Source organism: Ochotona curzoniae, unplaced genomic scaffold (assembly GCF_017591425.1).
Source record: "Ochotona curzoniae isolate NIBS_2020 unplaced genomic scaffold, NIBS_Ocur_1.0 scaffold_1037, whole genome shotgun sequence".
Classification (NCBI taxonomy): domain Eukaryota; kingdom Metazoa; phylum Chordata; class Mammalia; order Lagomorpha; family Ochotonidae; genus Ochotona; species Ochotona curzoniae.
In genome coordinates, this window is record NW_024467083.1 from 9045130 (window position 1) to 9072170 (window position 27041).

Here is a 27041-nt window from a genome sequence, read left to right on the forward strand (position 1 = left end):
GGCCTTCTCCCTTAAAATCCCCTTTTACCTCAGATATATGAAGGAAACAATATGGAACTAATTGTCTTACCCATTTTCTTGTAGCACTAGAAACTTTTTACCCTAATTAATTATGTAAAGATTGTAAAAAAAAAAGCAATAAACAGAGAGGCTTGAAAAGAAAAAGAAGTCTTCTGTACTAAAAATGTCTCTGACATTGAAATTAGCAGAATAAGACTGAAAATGACCTACACAAAACACATATTCCAAGTAGTACTATTTCCATACCCTGTGACATGGACATGGATATTATCAAGAATAAAATTAATTCTCATCTCCTTTAACTTGAACAAATCACTTAATTCCAGTTTTCTTTATCTCTCTCCCTCTTCTCTCTCTCTCCTTCTTTCTCTCTGTCTCTCTGTTTCCCTCTTTCCCTCCCCCCAACTCTCTTTCATTTTTTTGTTTTTGGTAAAACTATGTGATTGTACTGATTCCTGAGATTACACATAGAAAAAGCTTGTATGATTACAGAGCCATTTTGGGAATTTTGAAAAAGTCTAGAAAAGCAGACTCTTCAGAAGGAAGTCCAGAAAATAAATGTAACATTTGAAGCCCAGTCACATCATCGTTGACTCCAATAATTTGGTCAGATTATTTGTAATGTGGTTAATCTAGATGTGACAAATTACCTATAATTGTAATTCCAGAGTAACACAGAAATGTCAAACAAGTTCAGGTGTTCTAAGGTAAATCAAATTCACAATACTAATTAGAGTATGATGAGTCATTTGTCATTCTACAAATATGCTTAGTTCTTGTCTTCAGAACTAATATCCTTTACTAAACACTTACCACTCTCTAATAGCATTAAAATCCAAGAGATTTCTAGTACATGTAACCAGTTGATGCCTTCTCACCCAAAACAGGTCACCATTTACCAATAGGAATACAATTAATGTAATTCTAACATTTTTAGTAAGCTCATTAGTTATTAATTATACAAAGTGCTATTACTGGAGCACTTTCAAAAATATACAAGAGTTTATTCTTTCTGTTTATTCTCACAGAGGAATTAACTGACAAACTATGACCAAACTGTGTATAGTGCACATTTGTGTATGTGTGTGTGTGTGTGTGTGTGTGTGTTTGTGTGTGTATCTTCAAATGTAGTTTGGAAACTTTTCTTGTAGCTAACTCCAACAGTTTTTAATAACCAGATTCCTTTATAAGAAGAAAGAAATCTAGTTATTTGAAACATGAAGAGTGTGAGCGAGAGAGGAAGAGAGAAACAAAGAGATCATTCACCCGTGGTTCCCTCTCTAAATGGCTCCAACAGCCAAGAGGTGCCTGAATGAAGCTGTAAACCAGGAATTCCATCCACATCTCTTAGCAGGAACTCACGAACTTGTGTCATTGCCTGCTGTGTCCCAGGCACATTCGAGCTGATTGGAAAGTGGAGCAGCTAGGACTCCACAGGTCACTCTGAGCTGAGATGGAGGCCACCCCAATCAGCAGTTTACCTCACAAGCCACCCACCCCAATCTTCTAATATTCACAAATTTTGTGAAGACTATCTTTGTTCAGGAGGTGGAAGATGTAGCACATTCCACCATCGCTACTTAGGATAATGTCAAAGGTAAAACACTAACAAGAATCTTTTTCAACTGTCAGAGATGAACTTATTCTTTTCCAAATCACTCTCTTGAATTTTCTTTCAGCAGAAATGTCTGAATTAGAAACAAAGAATTATGCATTGGCCACAATTTGTACATATGCATTTGACAATTACAACAACATTCTACTGATTTAAATTAGTGACCGGAACATCAGCAGCTTCATCTCCTAAAATATGTCAGATTACAGCTCCATATTTTCTGATGGTTCCATTTTACCTCCTCAGGGACAGCTCTTATATTAACAAAGCCTTTTCTGAAGACGACGAACACGCGGCGGGCTCCGCAGCGCAAAGCCGACGTGGCACAGTCAAAGGCAGTATCTCCAGCGCCGAGGACAATCACGGCTCCCCGTATCGACGGCAATGGAGAGTGACAGGCGCACATTCCTGAATGATGAAAGGAAAACCCCATTTTCAAGCAGAGAAACCATTTCTGCATGACAGCTCAAAAGATACTTGTACTCAAAGCAGTGTAAAATTGCATCATGCAGTTTCCGAGGATGGAGTGTCACTATCAAATTATTCTGCTTCATTGAGACACAGTTTTATTCCCATTTTAAAAATATGCTCATCTATGTAATTTCATAGTCAGTACCTTTAGTTTTTTTTTTTCTAGAAGAATTGCTACAACAAATTCTGAAGAATTTAGGTCATAACTAACTAGAATGAACCAATTAAAACTGTCAAAGTTGTGGTATGTATTATTAATTTGGCATCATTAAATCTCTTCCTGTGGGAAGAAAAATGTGATACCTAAGATCTGCGTTAATAATTTGCAGCATGTCATTTAAAGTGCTTTATATATGTTATCCAATTTCTCACATGTAGGTCTGCTACATGTTACAGTTAGGAAACTTTTAGAAATTGACAAGCTGCATAAGTGCCATTTAGATAAATCAAGAGGTCTAAGAGAATTCTTGAAATAATTTAAATAAAATTGGCTCCTAATTATTGATTTCTCACTTGGTTTATAAAATAGGCCCAAAAAGGAAAGAAACATGAGTTTCTAATTTGATGTTCCTATGAAAAAGTAAAATGCAGGTGTTCTCTATGTGTTAACTACCAATATATTATCAGATTAAATAAGACTGTTGCTAAGATAAATTACTATAATTTTTGAAATGGTAGCATGGATAGAACGGACCTACAATCTCAATAAGAGTAATCATTTGGCTTCAAAGACTTTGTCCTCAGGATTACACAGTGTGCACACTGCAGTCCCCAGATACGTGGGAGGAGTTCCGGGAGCTTCACGGAGAGCGGTGCAGACACCCAAGCACCTTGCTGCCATGAGAGCAAAAAAAAAAATGGAGTTGCCATTTGCCTTTTGTTTGAAACATCTACAGGATGATTTGACGTTGGAAGTTTCTTCTGTAAATTTTGGAAGAAAAGCATATGTTCTTATCATTTCCACATGTAATTAGATGTGGGAATAGTTGCAGCTGAGACTTCTTCAAAAACATATGTTTAAAGAATTCAGAGTTTCTGGATTGGCAGAATTTATTACACTTCCTTTATGACTAACACAATGCCGTTAGTCAAACTGAAGCACGGCACAGTAAGTTTCACGTTAGCCTCCTTAGGGAGGATGGAGAGATGGGGTGTCGATCAAAGTGTTTTACTTTAACTTCATAAAATTACTGTTCAAGAAGAAGAGACCTTGAATTTTTCTGCCTGAATTGATGTAAATCATCTAAGGCATGTGGTGATCCGTTCTGTTTTAAAATAGATCCCCAAACTGAAGCTGTGCTGTTTCTTTCAAGAACATGTACCCATGTTTACTAAGGGCTCCTTATTTTGAAGCAATTCTTCATGACGCAGCTTTAACCTATCTGTAATCAAGCCAAAACTTTGATGATCACACTTTAGCAGGTGAATATACAAGCAGACATCCTGTAAAACTGTTACATCAGGTTTTCCTTTTTTTTTTCCTCCTTAAGTTGACATTATTCAGGGACTGATATTAGATATGTGCAATTACTCACTGAACTGGAAGGCAATATAACTTTATAATGCAGAAAACAACAGGACAACCTGAAGAGCAGAAGACAGTATGTTGTACCTGCTTTACTGGCTTTTGCTACAAGCGGCAAGAAGTCTTTGGAAGTATAAAATCCCTGGTCCTGTGTCAGGCCTTCGAAGATGTGGTCCTTATTGGGTTCTGGCAAACCTAATAAAGTTTATAGAAATTCTGTTAATACGAAGGAGATGTTTCTGCTTTGCTACTGAAATGAAGTTGAAAGCTATGATCATTGAAATGATATGGTTCTAGGGTCCGGCGCATTAGCATAGCGGTTAAAGTCCTCGCCTTGCACATGATTTTATATAGGTGCCGGTTCTAATCCCGGCGGCCCCACTTCCCATCCAGCTCCCTGTCTGTAGCATGGGAATGCAATCTATGACGGCCCAAAGCTTTGGGATCCTGCACCTATGTGGGAGACCCAGAGAAATTTCCAGAGTCCTAACTTCGGAATGGCTCAGCACAAGCCGTTGCGCTCACTTGGGGAGTGAACCATTGGATGGAAGATTTTCTTCTCTGTATATCTGCCTTTCCAATAAAAATAAATAAATCAATAAAAATAACTAAATAAATATAAAATACAAATATAAATATAAATAAATAAACAAAAAAGAAATAATATGGTTCTTAGGGGAAAGAAAGTTGTATATGCAAATTAGCATTAAAATGTAACTAACAATAACTGAACAGATCTCAAAAAAATCTTAAACATGTAACTCAACACATGTCATCAATCACCCATAAAGGTGCTCATGCAGATACGCGAAAGAATACTACGCCTATACATACAGAGACATATACAGTGGCAATGGGAAGATAAATTTGCAGTCTTTTTCTACATGACATAAAGTAAAATAAGTTTCAGCTGTACTAAATTAACAATATATAAATAGCATACACATTATTTATTTATATAATTATATAACTTACTATGTGTAATTATCATAATATGTGTACTATAGAATTATTGTATATAACTTATATCTATGAAACCACTATCAAAGTAAGGAAGGTGGAATATTTATTTATCTGCCATCTTCTGCATAAGCAAGCTCATTCTTCGGAAAAAAGAATGGAAGACAATACCACAAAGGGAAAAAAATACCTCAAAGGAGGAAACAACACATTTAACCACATATACAATTGAAAAGTATAATAAATCAACTAAAAGGAAAATGAAAGGTAGATATCTGGCTATCTAGTTAAAACACTTGGGGGAACACCCATCTCCTGCATGGAGTGCTTGGTTCAATTTTCTTCTCCATTCCTGAATCAAGTGCTTGGGTCCCTGGGATCACATGAGAGATGGACTGGGCTCCTGGCTTTGTCCCCGCTCGGCTCTCATTGTTGCAGGCATTTGGAGAACGAATGAGGAGATGGGAGATTGCTCTCTCTCTCTCAGCCTTTCAAATAAACTTAAAAACTAATTTTCAAAATGTTAGAGGCAACTGATTACCAGAAAAACATACCGGCAAATGCCTTTAGTTCATAAAGAAATCTCACTATCGATAGGAAACACTAACTTTCCAACAGAAATTAATAACCCTCAGAGAAAAAAATAGCTTATAAATACTAAAATATTAGCCCCTTTAGGAATTAAATCAATGTGGATGAAAACAATGAGATACTAAATGTGATTAAAAAATAATAAACTACAAAGTTAAAATGGAACTTGTCACTTTGTTTTAGTACAAATGCACAATGGCGCTCAATACTCAAAATAATTTTTTATCTATCCTAAGGAAATACTTAGTCAAATGTAAATTTTACATACACAATGCAACCAATAAAAAGGATGCAAAAATGAGAAGGCAGCAAGGAGATGAGGAGGAAGGAATCCCTATATCTAAAAAACTGTATCATGGAAACCATGGAATATAATAATTTTTAAAAGGAAGGATGAGAAACAAAATACCAGAACATTAACTGCATAAAATTCACAAACCAAAAAGACAACAGAGTAAATTTAAGCCATAAAGGTGACTATATGGTATCAAAGTACAGTCAAAACACAGTGGTGAGGGGACCAGTGCTGAGGCACTGCAGGTTACACTGTTACTTGATATGCTGGAATCACCTAAACGCATCAGTTTGAATCCCAGCTCCTCCACTTCCAATCCTGCTAACTGACAATCAACCAGGGAAAACAGCGGAAAACAATTCTCCTGCTTGGGTCCGTGCAACCCACAAGTAAGCCTGGATAAAACACCTCACTCCTGGCTTTAGGCTGGCCTGCCTGGCCACTGTGTCCACCTGGGGAGTCAAACAACAGATGTAAGATCTCGCTCTCTCCCTCTGTTTCTCCTGTACTCTGTAACACTGAATTTCAAATAAATTGAGTAATTTTTTAAAAACCTATAATGCTGACTAAACCTCCAGAATATGAAGTTTTGTGTATGGTTCAAATTTTGTATCAATGATTGCATAAATTTTATAATAAATTTGGCCAGTTCACTTCACTTTCCTTTACCTTGATGTCTACATAGATGAAGTGAGGATGAAACTACACCTCCATTTTCAAACACAGAGATCTATTCCCTGGGTATGGAGTAACATAGAGGTTATCACAAGCGTATAAGTGTAGAATGATTGATGATTTTATTACACAACTTGTGATAGAACTGGGAGTATAAAGACAGTCATATATGTACTGAAGACTTCAATAAAAATTTTCTCCTGCAAGCTATTTAAAAAATGTCTATAGGCTATGCTTGAATAATCAAATACACATGGAAAAAAAGGCACTGAGAAAAAGAAAATATGTATCAAGATTTAATTAAAATCCTAAGTCTCCCTTTGCACCCCAATATACTGTGAAGGTAACAAATGTTCTATATCACTTTGTATCCACATTAAAAACACAGACAAAAACAACCGAAATGCTGTGCTATTTTAAGATGATGTCATCAGCCAAAACCTGGAAGGCAGATAATAAAATAGGCACAAACAATAGGAGTAATGGATAAGAGTTCCACAGACACTGGCAACAAGGTCTAAAATCTTTCCTTTCACCAAATCTTCATGTGAATGCCTACTCTACCTGCAATAGTTAAAGCCGAGAGAAAATTTTACATTGATTACTATTTTCCATTCCTAATGCTAAAATAACACCTAAAGAAGTACATGGTATTCTTCTTATTAAAAACACTATTGGCTATATAGAGATGAGCTTTCCTCTCTCGCAAGGATTATTTCATGAGAAAAATGCTGGTGTACAATTTAAATTTCATTTTTACACTTGGATCCAGACCCGAAACGGTTGAGTTTCCTGTACTTTTAATATACTGCACAGTTATCACTCCAACGGGTTTAAAATGTGTTGGGTCAGATTCCTCTCTGTAAGTGTCCTAGAGCTCATCAATTAAATATTCTGACCTCAGGAAGACTGGCTTCACAAGAAGAATAACGAGCCTAGAAGTAGATGGGCTCCTAATTGCAAGGTTATTATTGCAGCTTACTTAGCCACAGTGCGAGTCAAACACACACTTGGAGCCCCGAGTTCTTTTAAGTTATGTATTTTTCTAGGGTGAACAAAAATAGGGTCTTAGTCAATACAGATTATAATATGAATCCTTCTTCCAATATTTTACCAGTTCCTGTATCTAATTCAATTTTCTGTAACAGGTAGCTCCATCTGTAAACTTGGCCAAGTTATAGTATCCACTTCTTTAAGGAAATACTAATCTAGATGTTGCTCTGAAGACCCTTTATACAAAGGATTAATGTCTACCATCTGTTGACTTAACGTACAGATTACTCTTATGCCGTGAGTGTGGCTTACCTAACAGTCAAAAGAATTAAACTGAAGTTTCCTTGAGGAAGTGGAAAATTCTGTTTAAAAACTGTGAAACAGACAAATAAATCCTGATAATTGGATGCTAGACTTTCTATCACTGTCTGTAACTACAACGTAAGGATATACTTAAATGGCGGAATGATGAACTCACAACTGTTTTTGAAGGACTATTCCATTTTTCCCGTTTTTAAAAGGAAAGTTTATTTAACAAGTTTCACTTAGTTACATCTGAATGAAAATCACAATGCAAGGAAAGATTTAAATCAAAGCCTCAGAATCTCATACAAAACAACACAACCAAACTCCTAAGGTATTGGCATTACATCTCAAAATTGTCCCAGATCTTTTAAAAAAAAAAGTGTACACTCACGCGCCTTACAGGATATTAAACCAAAAAGTTAGAATTAACAAACATGCCAATCTTTTCACTTTGAATCGTAGACATAGCTCCTATATTTGAGCTTTACAGAAAAGCATGTTTCGCAACATGCATCTGAAGTTTTCAATGTATGGTGGTATAAGAGCAACATTTAACATATGCGAAACTGCTGTAACCTAAACATGCTTCCTGCTTTGGGTACACTCCTAAAACATAACTAACTCGAGGAAAGCTGAAAATTGTTTGAACAGTTACAGCCAATACTGAACTCTGTTATTACGTCCTAGCTGAAGGTTTCATTGTTTAAAATGACTGAGCATAAAGTTTTAAAACAATCTTGACTTTCACTTTACAGTAAGCAGAAATCACAAGCCTGTAATGCAAAACTGTTCATCTTCATTTTCTTAAAAAAGAAGAAAGATAAAAAGAAAAAAAGGAAACTGACCAAAAATGGTCAGAATCAATTGTATTTCCCATTTGAGCCAATCATACTAGATACACTAAACATCCCTCCCACACTATTCCACTCCCACGAATGCACAGCTTTTATTTCTGTAGTAGTAGCTGTTAAATGCTTCCTCTTTACCTAAGCAAGGTTTGACTGATAGTTACTGGAGTTTTCCTGCATATCCACTCATGCTGCTCTGACCGCCATAACCTCCTCTATAACCGCCACTCAGCTGCTGGCTAGCAGGACCCCCGTAACTAGACTGGTTGGATAAGCCCTTTCCTCCCATCATTTGGCTACCATAAGCACCACCACTTGCCCCCGCTGCAGAATTCAAAAAGAGTTCTACATAGCTATGACCCTAGGCTCCCCCACTTGTTCCTGCAGTAAAATTCAAGAAGAGCTCCACATATCTGTGTTACGTATTAGCTTTATCTTTTGCCATGCTGCCACTGCATCTTCATGAGTAGCAAATTCAACATCTGCCTCACCAGGAACCCTGCCATCCAATCAATATGGACTCACATGGGATTAAGAGGTGAGAAAAAAATTATAAATATCATTTTCAGTGGCTCTGTAAGGCAACGCCCTCATGTGCACACAGTGCCCCGTGGTGCTCTGTAAACTGGACCCACCATCTCCATATCTATGATCAGACATTCTTGAGAAACAGTAATTGAGGTCTCTCCCAAATCTATCAGATTCAAAACCAAGCACATCATTATAACCACCATAGTCATCATAATCTCCATAGCCCCCACCATAGGCACCCCACCTCATTCTTTCAAACCTGGCTCCTCTGCCAAGGCTATTATATCCCCTGCCTGCCCCTGGCCTGTCAGAGGGACTTGGCCACTGCATGGCCATGAGCTTCAGAAGGGGATCATAGTGGGTTCAGACTTCAGCTCGGCTACTCCTGAAGAATTCAACGTACCTGTGTCCTCTTCTTCCCTTGCGTCTCTTAAAGGCGTTTTCAGCTATCTCCTGTGAGGCAAAGTGCACAAATGTCTCCTGTGCTCTGCCCCTGGAAGTTCACTGGCAATGTCATCCCATTTGGCACAATTTCCAACCCTGAAAAGAACTAAACAATCTCTTCCTTGCTACAGCCAATGGGAGTCCTCTAAGCCGGATGAAGCCATCGTTGGCACTATCAGGACTATTCGGACCTGTATGCTTCAACACCCAATCCAACTTCAACATATCTGTGTCCCATGGTTTCTCTGTCCTTCAAAGACAATTTCATTTCGCCTTCGGATTCGAGTTCAACAAATGCTTCTCCACTTGGTCTGCCTTCTCTGGTGTAGATGAAATGAATACCTGATGTGCCATTCTGGATTTTAGAATCAGAGAAGAAGCACATAACTTCATCAGCTGAGCAGGACAGGGTAGGCCCCTGACCTTCACCATGAACCCCTCCCTGCCTTCCGTGCTCAGCATCACGGTGACTGTTGGGCTCTTGGTGGCAAGTCTGACTCAATGTGTAATTTCAGTGTTGCTCTAACAATACCAGGTAATTTTCTTTCTTTTTCCCTCACACAGCTATAGAAGCAAGGATGGACGACAACCAGAACCACTTTTGCTCACGTAAGCAGGTCTATACCATTTTAACAACATAGGAGAAATCAGTGGGGAATGGGAAATAGGGAAGGAGGAGAGGGGAAATCCTGGAGCTAAGGAACTGTAATAAATAAAATTTTAAAAAGAGTGTAACATCAACTTCTTCCTCTGAGTTTTGAACTTCCTGGCCTGCCACATATATTGGACTTATTTTCTCACGCAATGTTATTTCCAAATTCTTTAAAGTCAGCCTCTCTCTCTCACCTCTCTCTCAGGTCCCTTTCCCCATTACCTGCTCATCGCTTACCAACATATCCCTCTGTCTGTCCAGTCTTTAAGCCAGAGAACTCTGAAACTGAATTCCTTACTTTTTGTAATGTTTCACTATTTCATTTTCTTAAATAATTTTTTAAAGATTTATTTGTTTGAAAGAGTTGTAGTGAGAAAGGAAGAGATGCAGAGAAAAGAGAGAATGAACTTCCATCTGCAAGTTCCTTCTCCAGATGGCCACAATGACTGGTTTGATCTAGGTCAAAGCCAGGAGTCGGGGCTTCCTCTTGGTTTCCCAAGCGAGTGGTGACATCTCAAGTGCCGGGGTTATGTACTGCTGAATTTCCCAGGCCATTATAGGACAACTGTCTCAGAAGTAGAGTGGCCAGGATTTGAACCAGCATCCAATAACAATACCAGCATTGCAGGTGGCAACCTACCACATTATAATACACAGCCCCACAATTTCATTTCTAAAATAGAAGTAATAAGTATATTTCCCTCACAGATGTGAGCTTTAACAATTAAGTAGTATTATACTTATTATTACACTTAAGTAATATTTCACTTATACTCCTTGAATGAATTCAAGATATTCACAGAAAATTCAGATTATGAAAAAAATCTCATGTATGGGGTTCAAAGCTTGTTGTATCAAACAAATTTATCTTTTCATTTCATTTTCCCACAAAATTTACATTCCTTCATGTGACTATGTATGCTATATATATACATATCCACATATACATATATATTCTACATAATTGAATAATTGAAGCCAGATATATACTGAATGATCAACAAACACTATCTGCTAATATAACAGTTGTTTTACACTCCAGTTTATTAATTCTTTCCAACTTCACATCTCATGGAAAGAAAAGAATAAATTTAAAATAAAACCAAAGCATTAAACCTTAGCAGGTTTAAAGAGGGTTCTACAAAGAAGAAATATGAGACAACCTTAAGTGAAATATGAAAGATAATGAAACTTGCAAATAACCATCTATCAAAGAAAGATTTCCCTGAGAGTATGTGGCATATTAATAAATAAGGCATGTGTCTATATCAATATCATATCAAAATGACACCGAAATAACTTTTTAATCCACCTTGCAGTGGGAAAAAGGAACTTTATTAAATAAAGAACTGACAAAGATGTGATCAACCAACTGAGTGATACTCTCTACTACATATATATAGCTTTTCAGATTACTTACTTAAGTTTGTGGTTTCAGAATACATTTATACAAAGGAATATCTCTTTAAGAATTATTGATAATGTTCCAGTTCTCTAACTATGAAAGAGAAGGCTGCTTAAGCTACAGAAAATTTAATTTTACTTTCATTGACCATAGGCACCGCTTTAAGTGTCTGGAATATAGGTGATTTGTATATATTAGTTCAGCTTAATTTTCCAAATACCTGTATCAAACAACTCATGTTGTTATTAGCTGCATTTTAAGTATGAGGAAATTAGATGATATTGCTGAAGGTCACAGGAGAAGTAAATGATAACTGCAATTCCTAACCTTCACGGTCTAGCTAGGGTCCATGCTGTAACTACAAATGTAGATGGTTACTAATGAAGCTTCTTTATAACGCTTTGCTACATAACCAGTGACATTTGAATTAATCATTCAAAATACATGCATGAAGTTTTACTAGAAGGCGTATAACAGAATGTGGCTGTGGCCAGGTTCCAATTGAGTGGTAGAGGCAAGACTGGCTGCATCTCTTGGCTACAGTTGTGTTTTGAATGATTTATTTTTCAAGCAAATTATTTTTCCGAAATGTTTTGCTTCTTAAATGAATTCCACTCGAATTTCTGCTGGTTGTTTGGTTTTTTAAGATTTATTTATTTTTTAATTTATTTTATTGGAAAGGCGGATATACAGAGAGGAGAGACAGAGAGGAAGATCTTCCGTCCGATGATTCACTACCCAAGCATCCGCAATGGCTGGAGCTGAGCCAGTCCGAAGCCAGGAGCTTCTTCTGGGTATCCCACTCAGGTGCAGGGTCCCAAAGCTTTGGGCCGTCCTCAACTGCTTTCCCAGGCCACAGGCAGGGAGCTGGATGGGAAGCGGGGCAGCCGGGATTAGAACCGGCGCCTATATGGGATCCTGGCAAGTGCAGGGCAAGGACCTTAACTACTACCCCATCACGCTGGGCCCTGCTGGTTGTTTTTTAATATTTGATATCCTTTACATGAAAGCACCCCACCCTGGAGCAATTTTTGAATAAATAACTCATGCATACAGTAAACTCTTTTCTTGTTTTATACCAAATTTCACACAGTCTCCTTTAAGAAGACATTAGGTAATTTGTTGCATGCTATCATCTATTAAGTAACTCTATTAAGTAACTCTAGGGCTGGTTAAAATGATTCAATGTTTAAATCCGCACCATGCAAGCACCAGATCCCATATGGGTACCTGTTTGCTTCCCCCTTGCTCCACTTCCATCTAGCTCCCTGCTTGTGACCTGAGAAAATAGCAAAGAATGGCCCAAAGCTTAGGGACTCTGGACCTACTCTGGAGATTTTGAAGAAGCCCTGGCCCTTAGCTTTGGATCAGCTAAGCTCCAGCAGTTGCAATCATTTTGGAAGTGAACCAGTGGATGGAAAATTTTCTTTCTTTCTTCTCCAAAAGTCTGATCTGCCTTTCTAGTAAAAATAAATAAACCTTATTTAAAAAATAATAAAACCTCTAAATGCATATATTTCATATTAAAATTTTAATACTATCTAGCATGATGTTGGTCACGAAAATCATTTGTGCATGGTAACAGTTTTGTTATAGGACTGTTTGGAGAACAACATGAAATACAATCATATGTAAAGCTTTTTGAATATATGTGAAATGATTCTTTTTGTTTTAGTTCTCTTGCTCAAAGCCTTTTTAATTAATGCAGTGATACATCTGGGTAGCCATGAACATTCATCTAATCTACTATATACACAGTTCATGCTATTACGTATTATAGTAGAAAGGGTTGCATAATGGCAACAATGTCCAGAAAATTTAGCACTTTGGCCTAGAATGAAAGGTTGCATCTAAACAACAATATTCTTGTAACTACATCGTTCTATGAACTACAATGGATTAAAAGCATAGGTACAATCGAGACTAGGAAAGTAACAAGATCTGCCATGTTGAATGCCTTGTGCAAACTGAGTACTAAGTGTAGCATTCTTGCTCAGAGAGCAGTGTGCAGTCTGGCAAATGGGCCGCCAGTTTTTATTTTCCAGTTGCACTGAAATAAAATTGATTAATAGTGTAATTATCAAATTCCATTTTAAAGTAACGTTTATTGATCTACTTATTTACTTAATTTAAAAGCACAGAGAGAAAGAGTATGTGCATAAAAGACAGTTCTTTCAAACCCCGCTGCCCACAACAGCTGGAGCTGGGTCAAGCTGCACCTAGATTTTTACTTTGTGTTTCACAATCCAAATGCCTGACTCATCATCTGCTTCCTCTCAGGCTGCTAACCATCAAGAAGCTGGAGGAGAGGTGGGAGAATTCCACTGCAAGCACTTGTATATATAAAGGGAGAGCCCCAAACCATAGCTGAACCCACTGTAATACAAGGGTCATTCCACAAATTTTAAGTTTAGAATGAACCTAATCCTACATGCTGTTCGATAATGCTCTGAAGATTATATTAAAAAGTACACATAAAGTACCTTGACAAATCTGAAAAAGCATGTATATAGAAGTCATTGCTTGACTCGAGTAAAATATGAAATCTACAGAAAACACATGATATAGACATTATACGAAGCATTCTGATACACAGAAGATACTGAAATTAATACTAAGAAGCCAATCATGTCTAACTATAGAATGGCATAAATGTAGGTATTCACAAAACTATAAATACAGGTGTCATGTGCATATGTGCTTAAATATGCAACAGAAGTGACAAATTATCCCTACCCTAAGCTTGAGCAGTAGAGATTACAATAGGGAAACAAAATATTATTTTCAAGGACCTACACAATCCACAATTCTACTATGGATTATAAAGTTCTTCATTTGTCAATTAATGATCACTTGTGACATAAGGGAGTTGTATCTCACGTCCTAGAGACTTTACGCCACATGGATTATCAACCTCGGATCAACACACTGATTAGAGAGAGAACAGATCTATGATGCTCTATTGTGTTCTGCTTCACAATCTCTCCTTCCTCATGCTTCTAATGGATGCCTCACTGTACTCCATGTAGATCTTATTAGCTAGAGTGAATTCAGAAATAATAGAGTGATTCTGATCCAATACAAAACATACAAAATTAGATCTCCATGCATCATAACAGTATCCATTTCATGGATTTTTCAAATTCCTATCAAACATCTGCTTCATTTAACCAGATCTTGTCTCTCAATGTGAACTCACATGTTAATTGTGTTTGTCACACAACTGGATAGAGCATAACAAGGTGAAGATACAACAACTGTTAAAAATGGAATCCCCATTTCAAATCGTTACATTTCCCATGAGTTATTTTTTTGGAAGGGGGACAGAAATATGTAAAGATAATGAAGTCAAGCATCAGCTGGAGTATGGAGCATTCTAACACACGTTTTCAAGTGTGTTAAATGCTAAGCTCTTCTTTATGTATTTAGTTTATAAAACTAACATCTAACTAGCACTAAAAAATGAAATAATTGAATATCATAATTCCTGAAAACTGCTACTGTTACCCAAGCATATACATTAGATCTTTGTATAGAAAAACGCACACAAATACTTCAAATCCATATGATCAGTTCACATAAACTCATATTTGAACTTGCTCTGACACTCATTCTTTTTGCAGTCAGATAAAAAGAATATGAACATAATAACAAAATAACATAGTAACACATACAAACATGTATGAAAAACTGAATCTTAATGATTAAAAGCCTCTAGAAGATTATTTTTCTTTTGGCAAATGCAAGAAATTTTGAAAAATGTCATGTAACAAAGTGAGAATGTGGCTCATTAGGCATTTTTGATGTCATAAATTTAACCCTATTTATACATTTGGAGAAAACAGAAAAGGGTCTCTGGTTTCCATTAATCAAATAATGGCAAAGACTCAAAAATGAGCAAAATGTTCTTGAGTATATTTTTCTTACCTGAAAAAATATTTGTTCTATCAGGATAAATATCATCACTTATTTCAGCAATATTTGATATAACCAAACAATAAACATCTTGTACATAATGACAATGAAGTATTTATTCATTATACTTCTGCAATAATCTGATTCTTATTAGTAAAGCAATTTTTAATAATTAAAATTTAATTTTTATATAAATGTAAGGTCTAGTCAAAATTCCTTATCTAGAAAAGAAATAGTAGTGTAATTTCTCATTTTGGTTAGAAAGTTCTATTTCTTTCTTTGATTTGGCTGTGTTCTGCTGTGTTCTGTCTCTGGAGCCTTTCCTCTTTTCTTCTTTCTTTATTTTCTCCTTTATCTTCCTCATTTCTTTTTCTCATTTGGCTTTGGCATAAAACAATTTCCTTAAATTTTAATCCCCAAATTTGGAAGCAAAAGCAAGCAGAAAAACTAAAACAAAATATGTCTTAGGCAAAGATTTCTTTTCCTAATGATTGGAGTTCTTGAATGGTGTTAGGAAATCACTGTTTACTACTGTGTAAGTATACCATATTCCAAAGTAAAGAAATCATTAATAATAAAATACAAAAAAGAGCAGTTATATTATGAAATAAATCTACCAGGCTTACAAAGAAAACAAATTTGCAACAGCCACCTGCTGGGAGATGAGGCAGTAATCTCAACAGCAGGAAATAAAAGGGAAGAGAGGAGAAAAATACAAAAGCACAGACATTAAAAAAGTAATTAAAACACTTATCTCCATCGACATACATAACGGAAAAAATCCTCTACCAACCACCTAAAAAGACACTCTATTGAACTGCACAGCAGGAAGCAATATTAAAGCTGCCACCATAAACACACATTCAGTAAAAGGGAGAAGACCCCTTTAAAAATGAAATCTTAAAAGTCTTACTAATGTGTTAATCACCAGTAAATGCACTGCACATTCATTTATTATATTAGTTATAATCTCAAAGGTTTCATTAATTGCACTTCTATATTTGTATTCAAATAAATTCTTAAATACAGACACTGGCAGCCCCTTTATTTTTTAACTCTTCTAGTCAATTTGACAATCATTTGGTGAGACTGAAGTTTCTGTGTATCAAGAACATTCTGTGTGTTAATTTGTAGCAGTCATTTGTAAATGCGTTTGAATGGTTTCTTTTCATGCCAAACATAGCTACACTACTGGAAAACAATGAGGTGCAACACAATGTAAGAGTAAGGGTCATGGATTAAACTAAAATGAAAGCTAAGAATCATTCTGAATTACCCAAGTAAGCTCTGTCCTTCAGAGTTCTGAAACAATGTAAGCTTAAGCAATCCAGTGGAAGACTTTAACATAAAGACCATGCACCAAATGTGCTTGGTGACTGTCAGCTACTGGAACTTGTTTTCTACATCTGTGTGAGTCTCCCTAGGCATGTCTGTGACACAGTGCAGAGAAGTGCAATTCAGCACGAGAAGGGCCTCTACGCAGCTGTAAATCTAAGCCCAGGTCATTAAACTTTAAACCTCAGTTTCCTCCATTTGGAATTGAAAGAGTTGCAAAACTCCATTTCATTCTACAATTGTGATGTGGTGTCTCCCTGTACAATTATGATGTGGACAACATAATATAGCTCTACTGTGTTGGAACAGATTAATTTTACAGGTAGAAAATATGCTGTGATATGATTCACAGCATAGTGTCATTTCATTTTTATTATGCATTTTCCTCTTGTATATTAAATGAGAGCTTTTCATGTCTTTTAACCTGATCTCATAATTTTACGGATTTGTTAAGAAAATACTTCAGGACTTTGTATTAAGTATGCATTAAAAACATTAAATTATTTATGCACTTAAATACACTCAAAATGTGTTTGGTATTATGGATTTGCTAATGAGTGATTTGAAATTAGAATGTGTATCCAGGAATTCCAAAAGCTCCAATACCACCTTCTAAAAGACATGCTTGAATGTCTTAATGATTGCACATGGTCAAAAATTCCAGATACATGTAGTTAATTTACTGAAGTTGGTCTGCTGCTTCAAAGAACTTGTGAGATTATCTAGAAATTTAACTTTGCCTTTTTCTTTTTTATTCCAGAAACTCTAATGCTGTCAAAAAATATACACTTGTAAAAGTTTGCATTTTACTGTGCCTCTGCGGAAAAGTTCCTTATCTTTCATTGTACATTGCAAGAAACTCCTGACTCAAAATGGTTACATAAACAAATTCTCAACTTTGCAATTAAATCAATTACACTACCATATAACAAATGTCATTCCAAGTGCACAGACTGTGGTCGTCAATTTCAAAATAATATGTGATCATTCACATCTGACAATCAAGGCATACCACAGATGAATAGGAGTTTGTGCAAAAATTTTCAAGCCTAATTTAAGGAGAAGCCATATATTTTTTTAACATCAGACACAAATCTATTTCTATCACTTCTGCACTAAATACAAGCTCTGCTACCTTTCCTGACCAGTTACTTAAATTTTAAGCTTCAATTTCCTTATCTATAAAACCTGCCTTCCAGGAAGATTAAGAGATCATATATCTCAGTAACACAATAACTTAGCACAGTGACTAGCATATAAAAATGTTAATAAAGGAACTGAGTTTTCTGTATTTTCAATTTTCAAAATCCTAATATTTTCATATTTAAAACTATAGACACTCTTAAAAACAGCCCTATTTGAACATTCCTTAAATAGTGGTAGCTAACCATTGAAAACTTGGCAGGTTCAATGTATAATCATTAGTCATCTGGATCTGATCCTCTTGTTATAAAAGTCAAACAAAAATACAGTGTCTCATGCTCAACTTCTACGTTTGGCTACCAACCATTAATATTCTAAGAATTGTGGTGAAAGTCAGTTAAAAAATGGAAATCATACATGTTTAATATATTTATCCAGCTATTTGTTGACATTCATAGAAGGATTACTACTTGCACTAGAATATGTATATATGGATAAGCATAGTGTAGTATAGTCAGACAAGGATTCATAATCCAAAATGTACAATTAAACAGGACATGTGTTTTGAGAGATGGATACACAGGTTGTTACAGCAACAGCAATAAGGGGCAATTCCTCCTGTCCTGAAACATGAGACTTTCCGGCATACACGAAGCAGGAGAACGAACAGCCTGTGCAAAGACAGCAAGCACACTAAGTGCAATCTGTCTTCAGGGTCTAAACTCAGAAAACGGGAAAGAACAGACAGAGTAGAAAAACTCCACAGATCGGCAGAGCCCAGATCATGAAGGGCATTCAAGTAACATTAGGGATCTGCTCTGTTTACGGCCAAGAAAATTCTGTAGTAGTATCTAGACAGAAATCCCGGCAGTGAGGACAGAAGAGGGTAGATCATGCCTGGGGGTGCTGCGTGAATCCAGGCTGGAAAGCGGATCTTACTTTGTACTTCTCAGGCTGCATTACTAGTTACCTCCATTAATGGAGCTTTGCCTGGGGTGTCCATAGCCTGTAGTTATCCTCCTGAAGCAACACCTGCACTCTACGATGAGTCATTTAAATTATGGTGTTAATGTTAAGAGAAAAATGGAGGGACTGAGGAATGAAATGACATTTTGAATGAAATTTTATCACCTCAAATAAATTCTAAATGTAGCGAGTGAAGTGCCTGCAGATTTACCTTGAGGATGTTTTCTATATCTTCCTCTAGTACAGAATCACTTCCAACCTGTGACTTATCTGAGAAACTTGATCTTGAAATCAGCAGTCAAAAAGATAGTACCAAAAGGCAAGCTTGATAAAGAATTCATCCAGGAAGAATGAATGCAGTAGACAGAAACAGGACTGAGAAGGACCAAGAAAATACACCAGTCTAAAGAAGAATTAAACACATATTGAGGACCAGTCAGGAAAGGGAGGAGGAGAAAGCAGGTGCTGAAAGCCAAGGTCAGAGGGTCTCCTGTTTCAATTTCGTGTGTCTAGAAGAAAGTCAGAGACAAAACTATTTTTTTAAACCATCCAGTGTATAGAAATATATGTTATTAATCAGAAGAAAACGTGTTGAACGAAATGCGTTTCATTTTGGAAGTCATCTTTCTTAATTTTAAAGTCTACTAAACTACAGTGCATTTTAGGAATAATTTAATCAAAGGAGGCTCACTGAAAGAGAACATAAAGCACATGAAAGCATCAAAAGATACACTTATCATGGTACGCTGCATCTGTGGATTCTACATCCAAGAGTCAAGTGACTACACACTGAAGATATGTGTTTTTTTTAAAAAAAAAAAACATCTCTATTCAATTTGCATGGACCTTCCTCCATGTCATTATTCCCAAATCATTACATTACAAACTATTTTAAAGCATTGTGTATTACACATTATGGAAAAAGATTTTTAAGTATAAAGGAAGAAGTGTGTGGATGTATGCAAATACTAAGTTACTTTATGAGGGGCTCAAAGGGCAAATGGGTCACTGATTCAACAAGATGGTGACTAACAGTCAAGATCACTGTGTACCAGGGCAGGGAACAAGTTGTTTCAAAGACTGATTGGCCAGGGCCATTTCGCTCACCTGCCCTTGGCCGATATGGGGTGGCTTTCGAAGTCTTACTGATGATAATTGGCTACTACTTTCTCCCTCCTGGAATTCCTGGCCTGAGGCTACACAGTACCCTATATAAGAAACTGAATACTGCTAAGATGGAACCCTTGTTTATCTTTCATGCACTGGGAGGCTGGATGGTGGGCAACAGGCTCACCCTCTCCAGCAACAGGGTACTGGAAGAATCTGAGGGGGAGACACAGCACCTTTACCTAAGGGACTTGAGTATATGCAGAGGAGGTGGAAGTCCTAAGATTAGGACTGTGTCAGAGTACCAATTGAAATGAGGCCAATCAGAAAGGAAACAGGAAAAATTCTATAAAGGATACATGGCCACACTGGAAGCTGTTAATATGCTAACAACAGCCAATGCAGGGAAAGATTTTGCTGTAGATGGAAAACCATTGGCCTTCCTGGGAATCAGCATTAATGAAGATACATTTAAACTAAAGAATTTCTTATGACATAATAATTAGTCAGAGATGACAATTCCACACTAAGTAAATTCTGAGTTGATAATACAAAATGGGTGTAAGTAGCCTGTATAATACTAATTTGATTTAAAGCAGTCATTACAAAATCTCCCCTTAAATTCAGCCAATGTATCATAACTGAGGTTTCGAGAATGGAGGTATGTTCCTTGTCTATTGGTTTTATAAACTGAAGAAGGGAATGTTCTCTGCATGCTATAAATATCCTGACCTTTGAAAAACAAAACCAAATATAGACTCCTAGACAGCAGAAAGATACAGTTGAAGTAGTGGCATCCATGTCTGCTCTCACTTTCGTCACCCACTGGCTATGAAATATGCATCAAATTAGCCTACATCTCCAAGCTTTAGTTTCCTTATTTACAAAAAGAAACCTTCAGCATAGTCATGCATGCCCAGTTGCTTGCAGACTCTCAAATTACAACGTATCCACACAGATATGAGAAACTTAATTAATATTAATGGAAATTATTTTCATTTTCACACAGCACATTACATAAGCAAACAGCCTGGTCTATTCATTTCCCATTTCTATGGAAGAAACTACAGTAAACAGGGCAGTGGATCACTCAGGGAGGTCCAACTGAGATTGGTTATTTGAAAACATTTACATTTTCTATGAGCTTTGTAAAGATGTACATTGATGGTTATGCTGCATCGAATCAAGTGCATGTGTAATGTACTTGAACCGTGTTAACTGCACTGTAGAAGTATATATTTTTACAGAATCAACAAAATCTCACATTTTTAAAGTCAATGTAAAATAATTAATAAAGAAATGATGTTTTCATACATATATGTCAGTTTTTGAAAGTCATAATAGGTGATTTATATTATGAGAAACAATCTTAGGGGAATTTTTATGTTTTTAATATTTTCATATTTTTCAAGTAAATAAATGCTTAAAAATAAACAAAAACAAAGCAGTTACATTCCAATGCTAAGATATTTGAGTTCTGCTTCTCAGAGCACCTTAAATGGATGGCCAATAATAGCAAGTTAATCCAACCCAATTTGCTTACATTCCAACCACAAACCAGATTGCTAAATCTCAAACTTGCTGTCTACAGATCATAAGATAAAAAAGAAAAACCTTAGTTCATAAGGTATTTTCACCCTAATTTCTTAAATGAAGGGTCAACTTTTTATAAATTAAGTAGTGATAAATATCTGCCTTTCGAATACAAATAAGTAAAGCTTTAAAAATATATATATATACACACATATATATACGTATACTTTCCAAAATTGTCATAGCTAGTAAATGGGAAAGCCATATCTGAACATTCAAAATTCTCAAATATATCTTCTATCCCACTAAACATATTTTGGGGTAGTATGCAATCTTTACTATTAACGAGAAAAATATGAAACCCTAACCTTCTGCTCGGTGAATTGCAGTGCCTTAAATTTTGTGAACATTACACTAGCAATTTTAAAAACACGAAAGGAAGGAAATAAAACCTTATTTTTTAAATATTAAGAGGTAATTATTCACATAGCCCTTCTATGCTTCAGTTTCAAATGATTTTAGGTAAACTATGCCTATTTACATTTAATTGATGTAAAAGGACATTCTGAGCACTGTTCATTTGTTTAAAACATGGATCTATGATGACAAAGCCATCATCAATTCATTTTGATGAAAGGATAATAATTAAAGCGTTATTTTCCTTCTTTCACTGCAAGTCATTTGACCTATGTTAAATCAACTATCAAATTTCCATTCATTATTTCTACATGAAGGATTTTGCTGGCTCAAAAAAGTATGTATCTTCATTTGTCAAATGTAAACTATACCTGTCCCATTTGCTCTCCAGGCTCATAGCTCTTATCCCTTGAAAACAGGGAAATATTGTCAAGTCATACAACCTCCCATTGCCTTCAATGACCCCTGGGATCAATAATATTTGTAAGTTGTAAGTGCACAGTTAAGGAGTACAGAAGGCAAGCGCTGTCCTCGTTAACCACATTGAGCTGTGATACTACAGCTGACTCCCTTGTGTGGTCTGTGATCAATTCTCATCTCCTGACCAAGGATAAAAGAGTACAGGCCCCTGATTCTGGATTCATCTTGAAAGGAGATTATAGATTTGTAAGTCCTCAATGGGAATGAAAGATATAATTTAACTGGCATTCCAGGAAAGCATGCATCTAAACCATCGTTCCTCCTCATTACCTCTGCTGCTCCCAAGTCCTCTACTGATAGAAGTAAATGTTGAAAAATATATGCACAATGGGTTAAAAACCCATGCTGACTCTGTGAACACAGGATCAACAAACCACAGAAACAGGTTCCATGGAGGCTTATCTTACTGTTTGAAGTAGAATTCGTTTTTCCATCTCAAAAATTTCCAAAAAAGATTTCAATATTATGTCAAACTTCTTCATGTAAAAAATCCTTAATTTTTAAACAATTAAAGAATGTAGCATCTATTAAAATCAGCTAGCTGTTTTCAAATGGTATTTAGCTAAGAGGGCTGGTCCATTTGGGGAGCTTTGAACTTGCTAATTGACCGGAATATCAGAGAGAGGAGAGACATCACCCCCTTAAGTGTTGGTTTTATATCTCCATTTGTAACTAAATGCATGTGTAGGTAAATGCATATACATATTTATGATAATTTACATAGAAATATATACACATATTGTTTTTCTACAAACAAAAATAAAATGATTATTGTTAAAAATATAGTGAATATAAGGCGTGTTATAGGAATTTATAGTAAAAAGCCTTGAACAATTTGAAATTTCTATAATTCATATCAAATAGTTTTTTGAATAGACCAGACAAAATTTACCATTTGATGGTAAATCTAGAATTGTTTGTGGTATTTGATTGTCACTAAATAGTTAAAACATCTTCTGACTCATTTATTCATTCATTCAATCTTTAAGAATCATTCATTAAATACTTCCCATGGAAAAGGACCTAAAAATGAGGTAACCATCCTAGACAACCTGATTTGGTCAGCTCTTTAACTTCTGCAAAATCAGTCACTTCATTTGCAAAATTAACATAATATTTATTCTGTAAGACTCAGATGAAAATCAAATGAATGAATAAGAGATTCAAGAATTAAATGAGAAAATATATGCTAGGCTTTATATTAGAGGGGAAAGTAAATCAGGTATCACCTTAAAATATATCAAATAGAGTTAAAATATAGTTAAAACTCAAATATTACTAAATTTGAATTAGTAAAATAGAAACTCCTGGCAAAAAGTACATTTGTCTTGTTTATTTCGATATAAAACTCAGCAGATGTTGAAAATGAAAACAATATATTGCTGTTTTTAAAAGATTTATTTATCTTTTAGCTGAAAGGTAGATTTTCAGAGAGAGGGGAGAGTCAGAGTCTTCCATTCACTGATTAACACAGGAAACAATGGCAATAGCCACAGCTAATCTGAATACGGAAACAAGGAGCCAAGGTTTGGACCATCTTCTGCTGCCTCACAAGACGGTACAGGGTGATGGATTGGAAGTGGAGCAGCTGGGACACTAACTGTTGCCCATATGCCACAACATCAACAGCGCAACTAGTATTCTGAAACCAGTAAGGTAAGTTATAGGGCTATTTAATAGGCAGGGGTGACTTGTATTATCACTTGACTTAAAAATACTTAATGTAATGCTCCCCAAATTGATTTACTGGAAAAGTCTGTGAAAACACAGAAGTGCAAATGATTATAAAAGTTTTGTCTAAAGAAAATTACTTCCTCAGACTGCAGAAGTAAAGTGTTAATGGGATGCACTCCTCTATGCAAATTTTAGTCATCCAAAATAATATTAATTCTACATCAAAATGAATATGAGTGTCAATCAGGTAGTTTAAAAAGAACATTGATTTGAAAGGACAGCAGTATTTTAACTATTTTAACATTTAAAATGTTTAAAATATCTAATTATTATTACTTATATTTAATATTTTAAATAGCACACTAGACTCATCCAGTTCTATTCAATGAACACCCAATATTGATATCTCTGAATAGTTGTTGGTGATGAGGTAATATCATCAACCATTCATTTTCTCATAGATAATGCTATACTAAATTAAGAGGAAAAAGGAGAAAGAAACCAAAAATGTGCCAATATCTTAGATGATATTTTGTGTATAAGGTGTAGTGAGGAGCTCAGTAGAAAAGGAAAATCTAACCACTGTATGTTCAATAGCAAGACATCTGGAGCCAAGTGAAGTAAAGTGGTGTTCAGATTACACAGTGGTACGGTTTTAACAGGCAGAAGGAACAGGAAAAGAATGGAGCCCATAGCTCAACAAAGTAACCCTCGTCATTACACTGATTTGCTTGGGGAATCCCTTATGGTTCTGAAACATTTATTTTATGTAAACAACATAATATCTGATCATAATTTATCCTACAAATTTACTAAGGTAAATTCTAAATCATGTAGGAATCTTGGGAAACTATATTGTTTTGTCTTAACTGAGGACAGATTCTGTCCTTATATGTGTGTATAACATGAATAAATGTTGAATATGTACCAGTACAGCCGATTATAACCATGGGTACAAAAACAAGATCCTCGTCATCACCTATTTTTCCTACTATGTATTTATAAGTATATATGTGTGTATGCTCCAGAAATAATTTGTCAATGATAGAAATAATATAACTTTTTCAGAACATAAGCCAATTGTTTGACTTTTCTGCATAAAACATCTCAAAATCACAGGAGAATCTGCTGATGCTGATGAAGGTGGAACGGATTCCCTCTATGCTATTCTTACCTGACTATCTCTTTAATATTTTGCAGGCAAAGTGGTCTAAGACACAAGGACAAATTAGGAAGAAAGCAGTCATCATGCTGAGCCATGATTTAGCTAGTCAAGTAGTCAAGTTGTTCATCACCAAGTTTTTGAGAACTGATATACCTACTGAATGGTTGGTGTCCCTTCCCTGCTTGTTATCCAATCAATATTTAACTGTCCCTCCTTGGATTTATGTAAGTTATAGTAAGCATCAGAACAAGAGGTCAGGTCTTGGTAACAGAGCCAGAAGGTAGGGGTGGAAGACACAAAAAAATAAAAAGAGAGAAGTGTTATCCCTTTCCTCTTTTTGAAATATAAGATAAGATTTCAAAGTAGACTTATTTTTTCACTGACTCTTTGAATCTTCATCTAACAAACAGAAGTAAATGTTATCATGGTTATTTTCAATATGACCTTCAAGTATTAGTTCATGCCTAAAATAAGCATGAGTTGTCCACCTCTGAGTCATAATGCCAATTTTCAGGATATATTCTATTTCTATGGATCTATTTCCTGCAAAAAACTATGTTTATATTAAGTGGTACTAAAAGGATAAAAGGAGAAGTAGATCAACTTAATATGATTCCTCATCTTTAAAATTCAGCATGTTAACACAGTATATTGTCTCTGTGCCGTTTCATTATACATGTAAAAGAAACAAGAAGCATCTGATCATTAAACAGAAAATTAAGTTACTTGTTCCTGCTAGGTTGCTCTAGCAAGGATTAAGCTCAGAAATGTTGGTGCATGCCTAATGTTGTGCCTTTTAATCCTCTCACACTAGTAAGTATAAAGCATTTGCTATTACAACTAATGTAGAAAGAAATAATATTTTACATATTACTATGCACTCGACTCAAATGAAGGGGTTAACAGCCAAAGAAGCCTTTAAAGATGTAAATGATTCCTCCCATGTGGCTTAAAGATAGCTCAAGTGTTTTTCATTTAAAATTATAACATATAGAAACATTATCTTTGCAGTTAATATGTACCTCATTGAAAATCTCATGGTTTATAGCAATTAAGGAAGGTAGTAACCATAATGAAGTTATAAAACATATATCATTTACTAAGTGGCAGATCATATCTTCAATTTTAACATTAATATATCCTTAATTTTTTGCTATTATGACTGTATTCAAAATGACTTCCAAAACCCCAAGACAAATTACACTTGGCAATTGGACTTGTCTCTTTCAGCTGTCCTCTATTCTGCCCGAAGTGCTGAGCAAACGTAGTGATCTTAACCAAACTGCCTCCCTCTGAGCATGCACTGCTCTAAAATATTGAGACAATCAAGACATCAGCCAAATCATGTGTCTGTTTTTCCACTGAAATTTGTGCATGAAATCTTGATGATTTCTTATTGATTATTGTAGAAGATTGAATAACTTAGAGTGAATGATATGGATTAGATTTTCACTGACACCTTACATTATGAAATATTAGAATAAAAGTATTGAAACCCAGTCAGGCAAACTTTTTTTTCTCCTTCCTCTCTTTACCCTCTCTTTACTCTTTTCTTGCTTTCTCTCCCTGGATTTTTCCCCCCTCTTTCAACAAAAAATTATTAAGCAACCTTGATATGACAGGCAATGTTTTCTATGCAAGAAAAAGTTATCTAAATTTGTCTAAATCTTACACTAATTCAATAGAGACAATTTGTACAGTAAAGAAACAACTTCAGTTGTGTATTGTAGAGAGTAAAGTCTGAAAGCCCCTTTCCTGAGAAAATATTTCATGTCTTGATAATACAAGGAGACAAACTCTGTGTTCACTGGCTCAAAGAAATCAATCATACTTCAGTGAAAATGATTAGGGAAAAGCAGGTATGTCAATAGAAGCTTTAATAAATTCTTTGTCACTGCTCTCTGTTAACACAATACTTGCTTCCTGTTTCACCTAAACTGCTGCATGACTTCAACATTTACAGTGTTTAGATGC

General features: G+C 35.6%; 1 protein-coding gene and 1 pseudogene across 1 annotated transcript in view; both read right to left on the reverse strand.

Annotated features, from left to right (window-relative positions):
• DPYD (dihydropyrimidine dehydrogenase) overlaps positions 1-27041 on the reverse strand; it is an 808753-nt gene that overhangs the window by 457776 nt on the left and 323936 nt on the right. The window contains exons 9-10 of the mRNA XM_040999080.1: positions 3720-3827; positions 1875-2044 (exon numbers count right to left, since the gene is read on the reverse strand). Of these exons, the coding sequence (XP_040855014.1) occupies positions 1875-2044; positions 3720-3827 (278 nt within the window). The remainder of the gene's footprint in view (positions 1-1874; positions 2045-3719; positions 3828-27041) is intronic.
• On the reverse strand, positions 8117-9737 carry LOC121168775 (annotated as a pseudogene).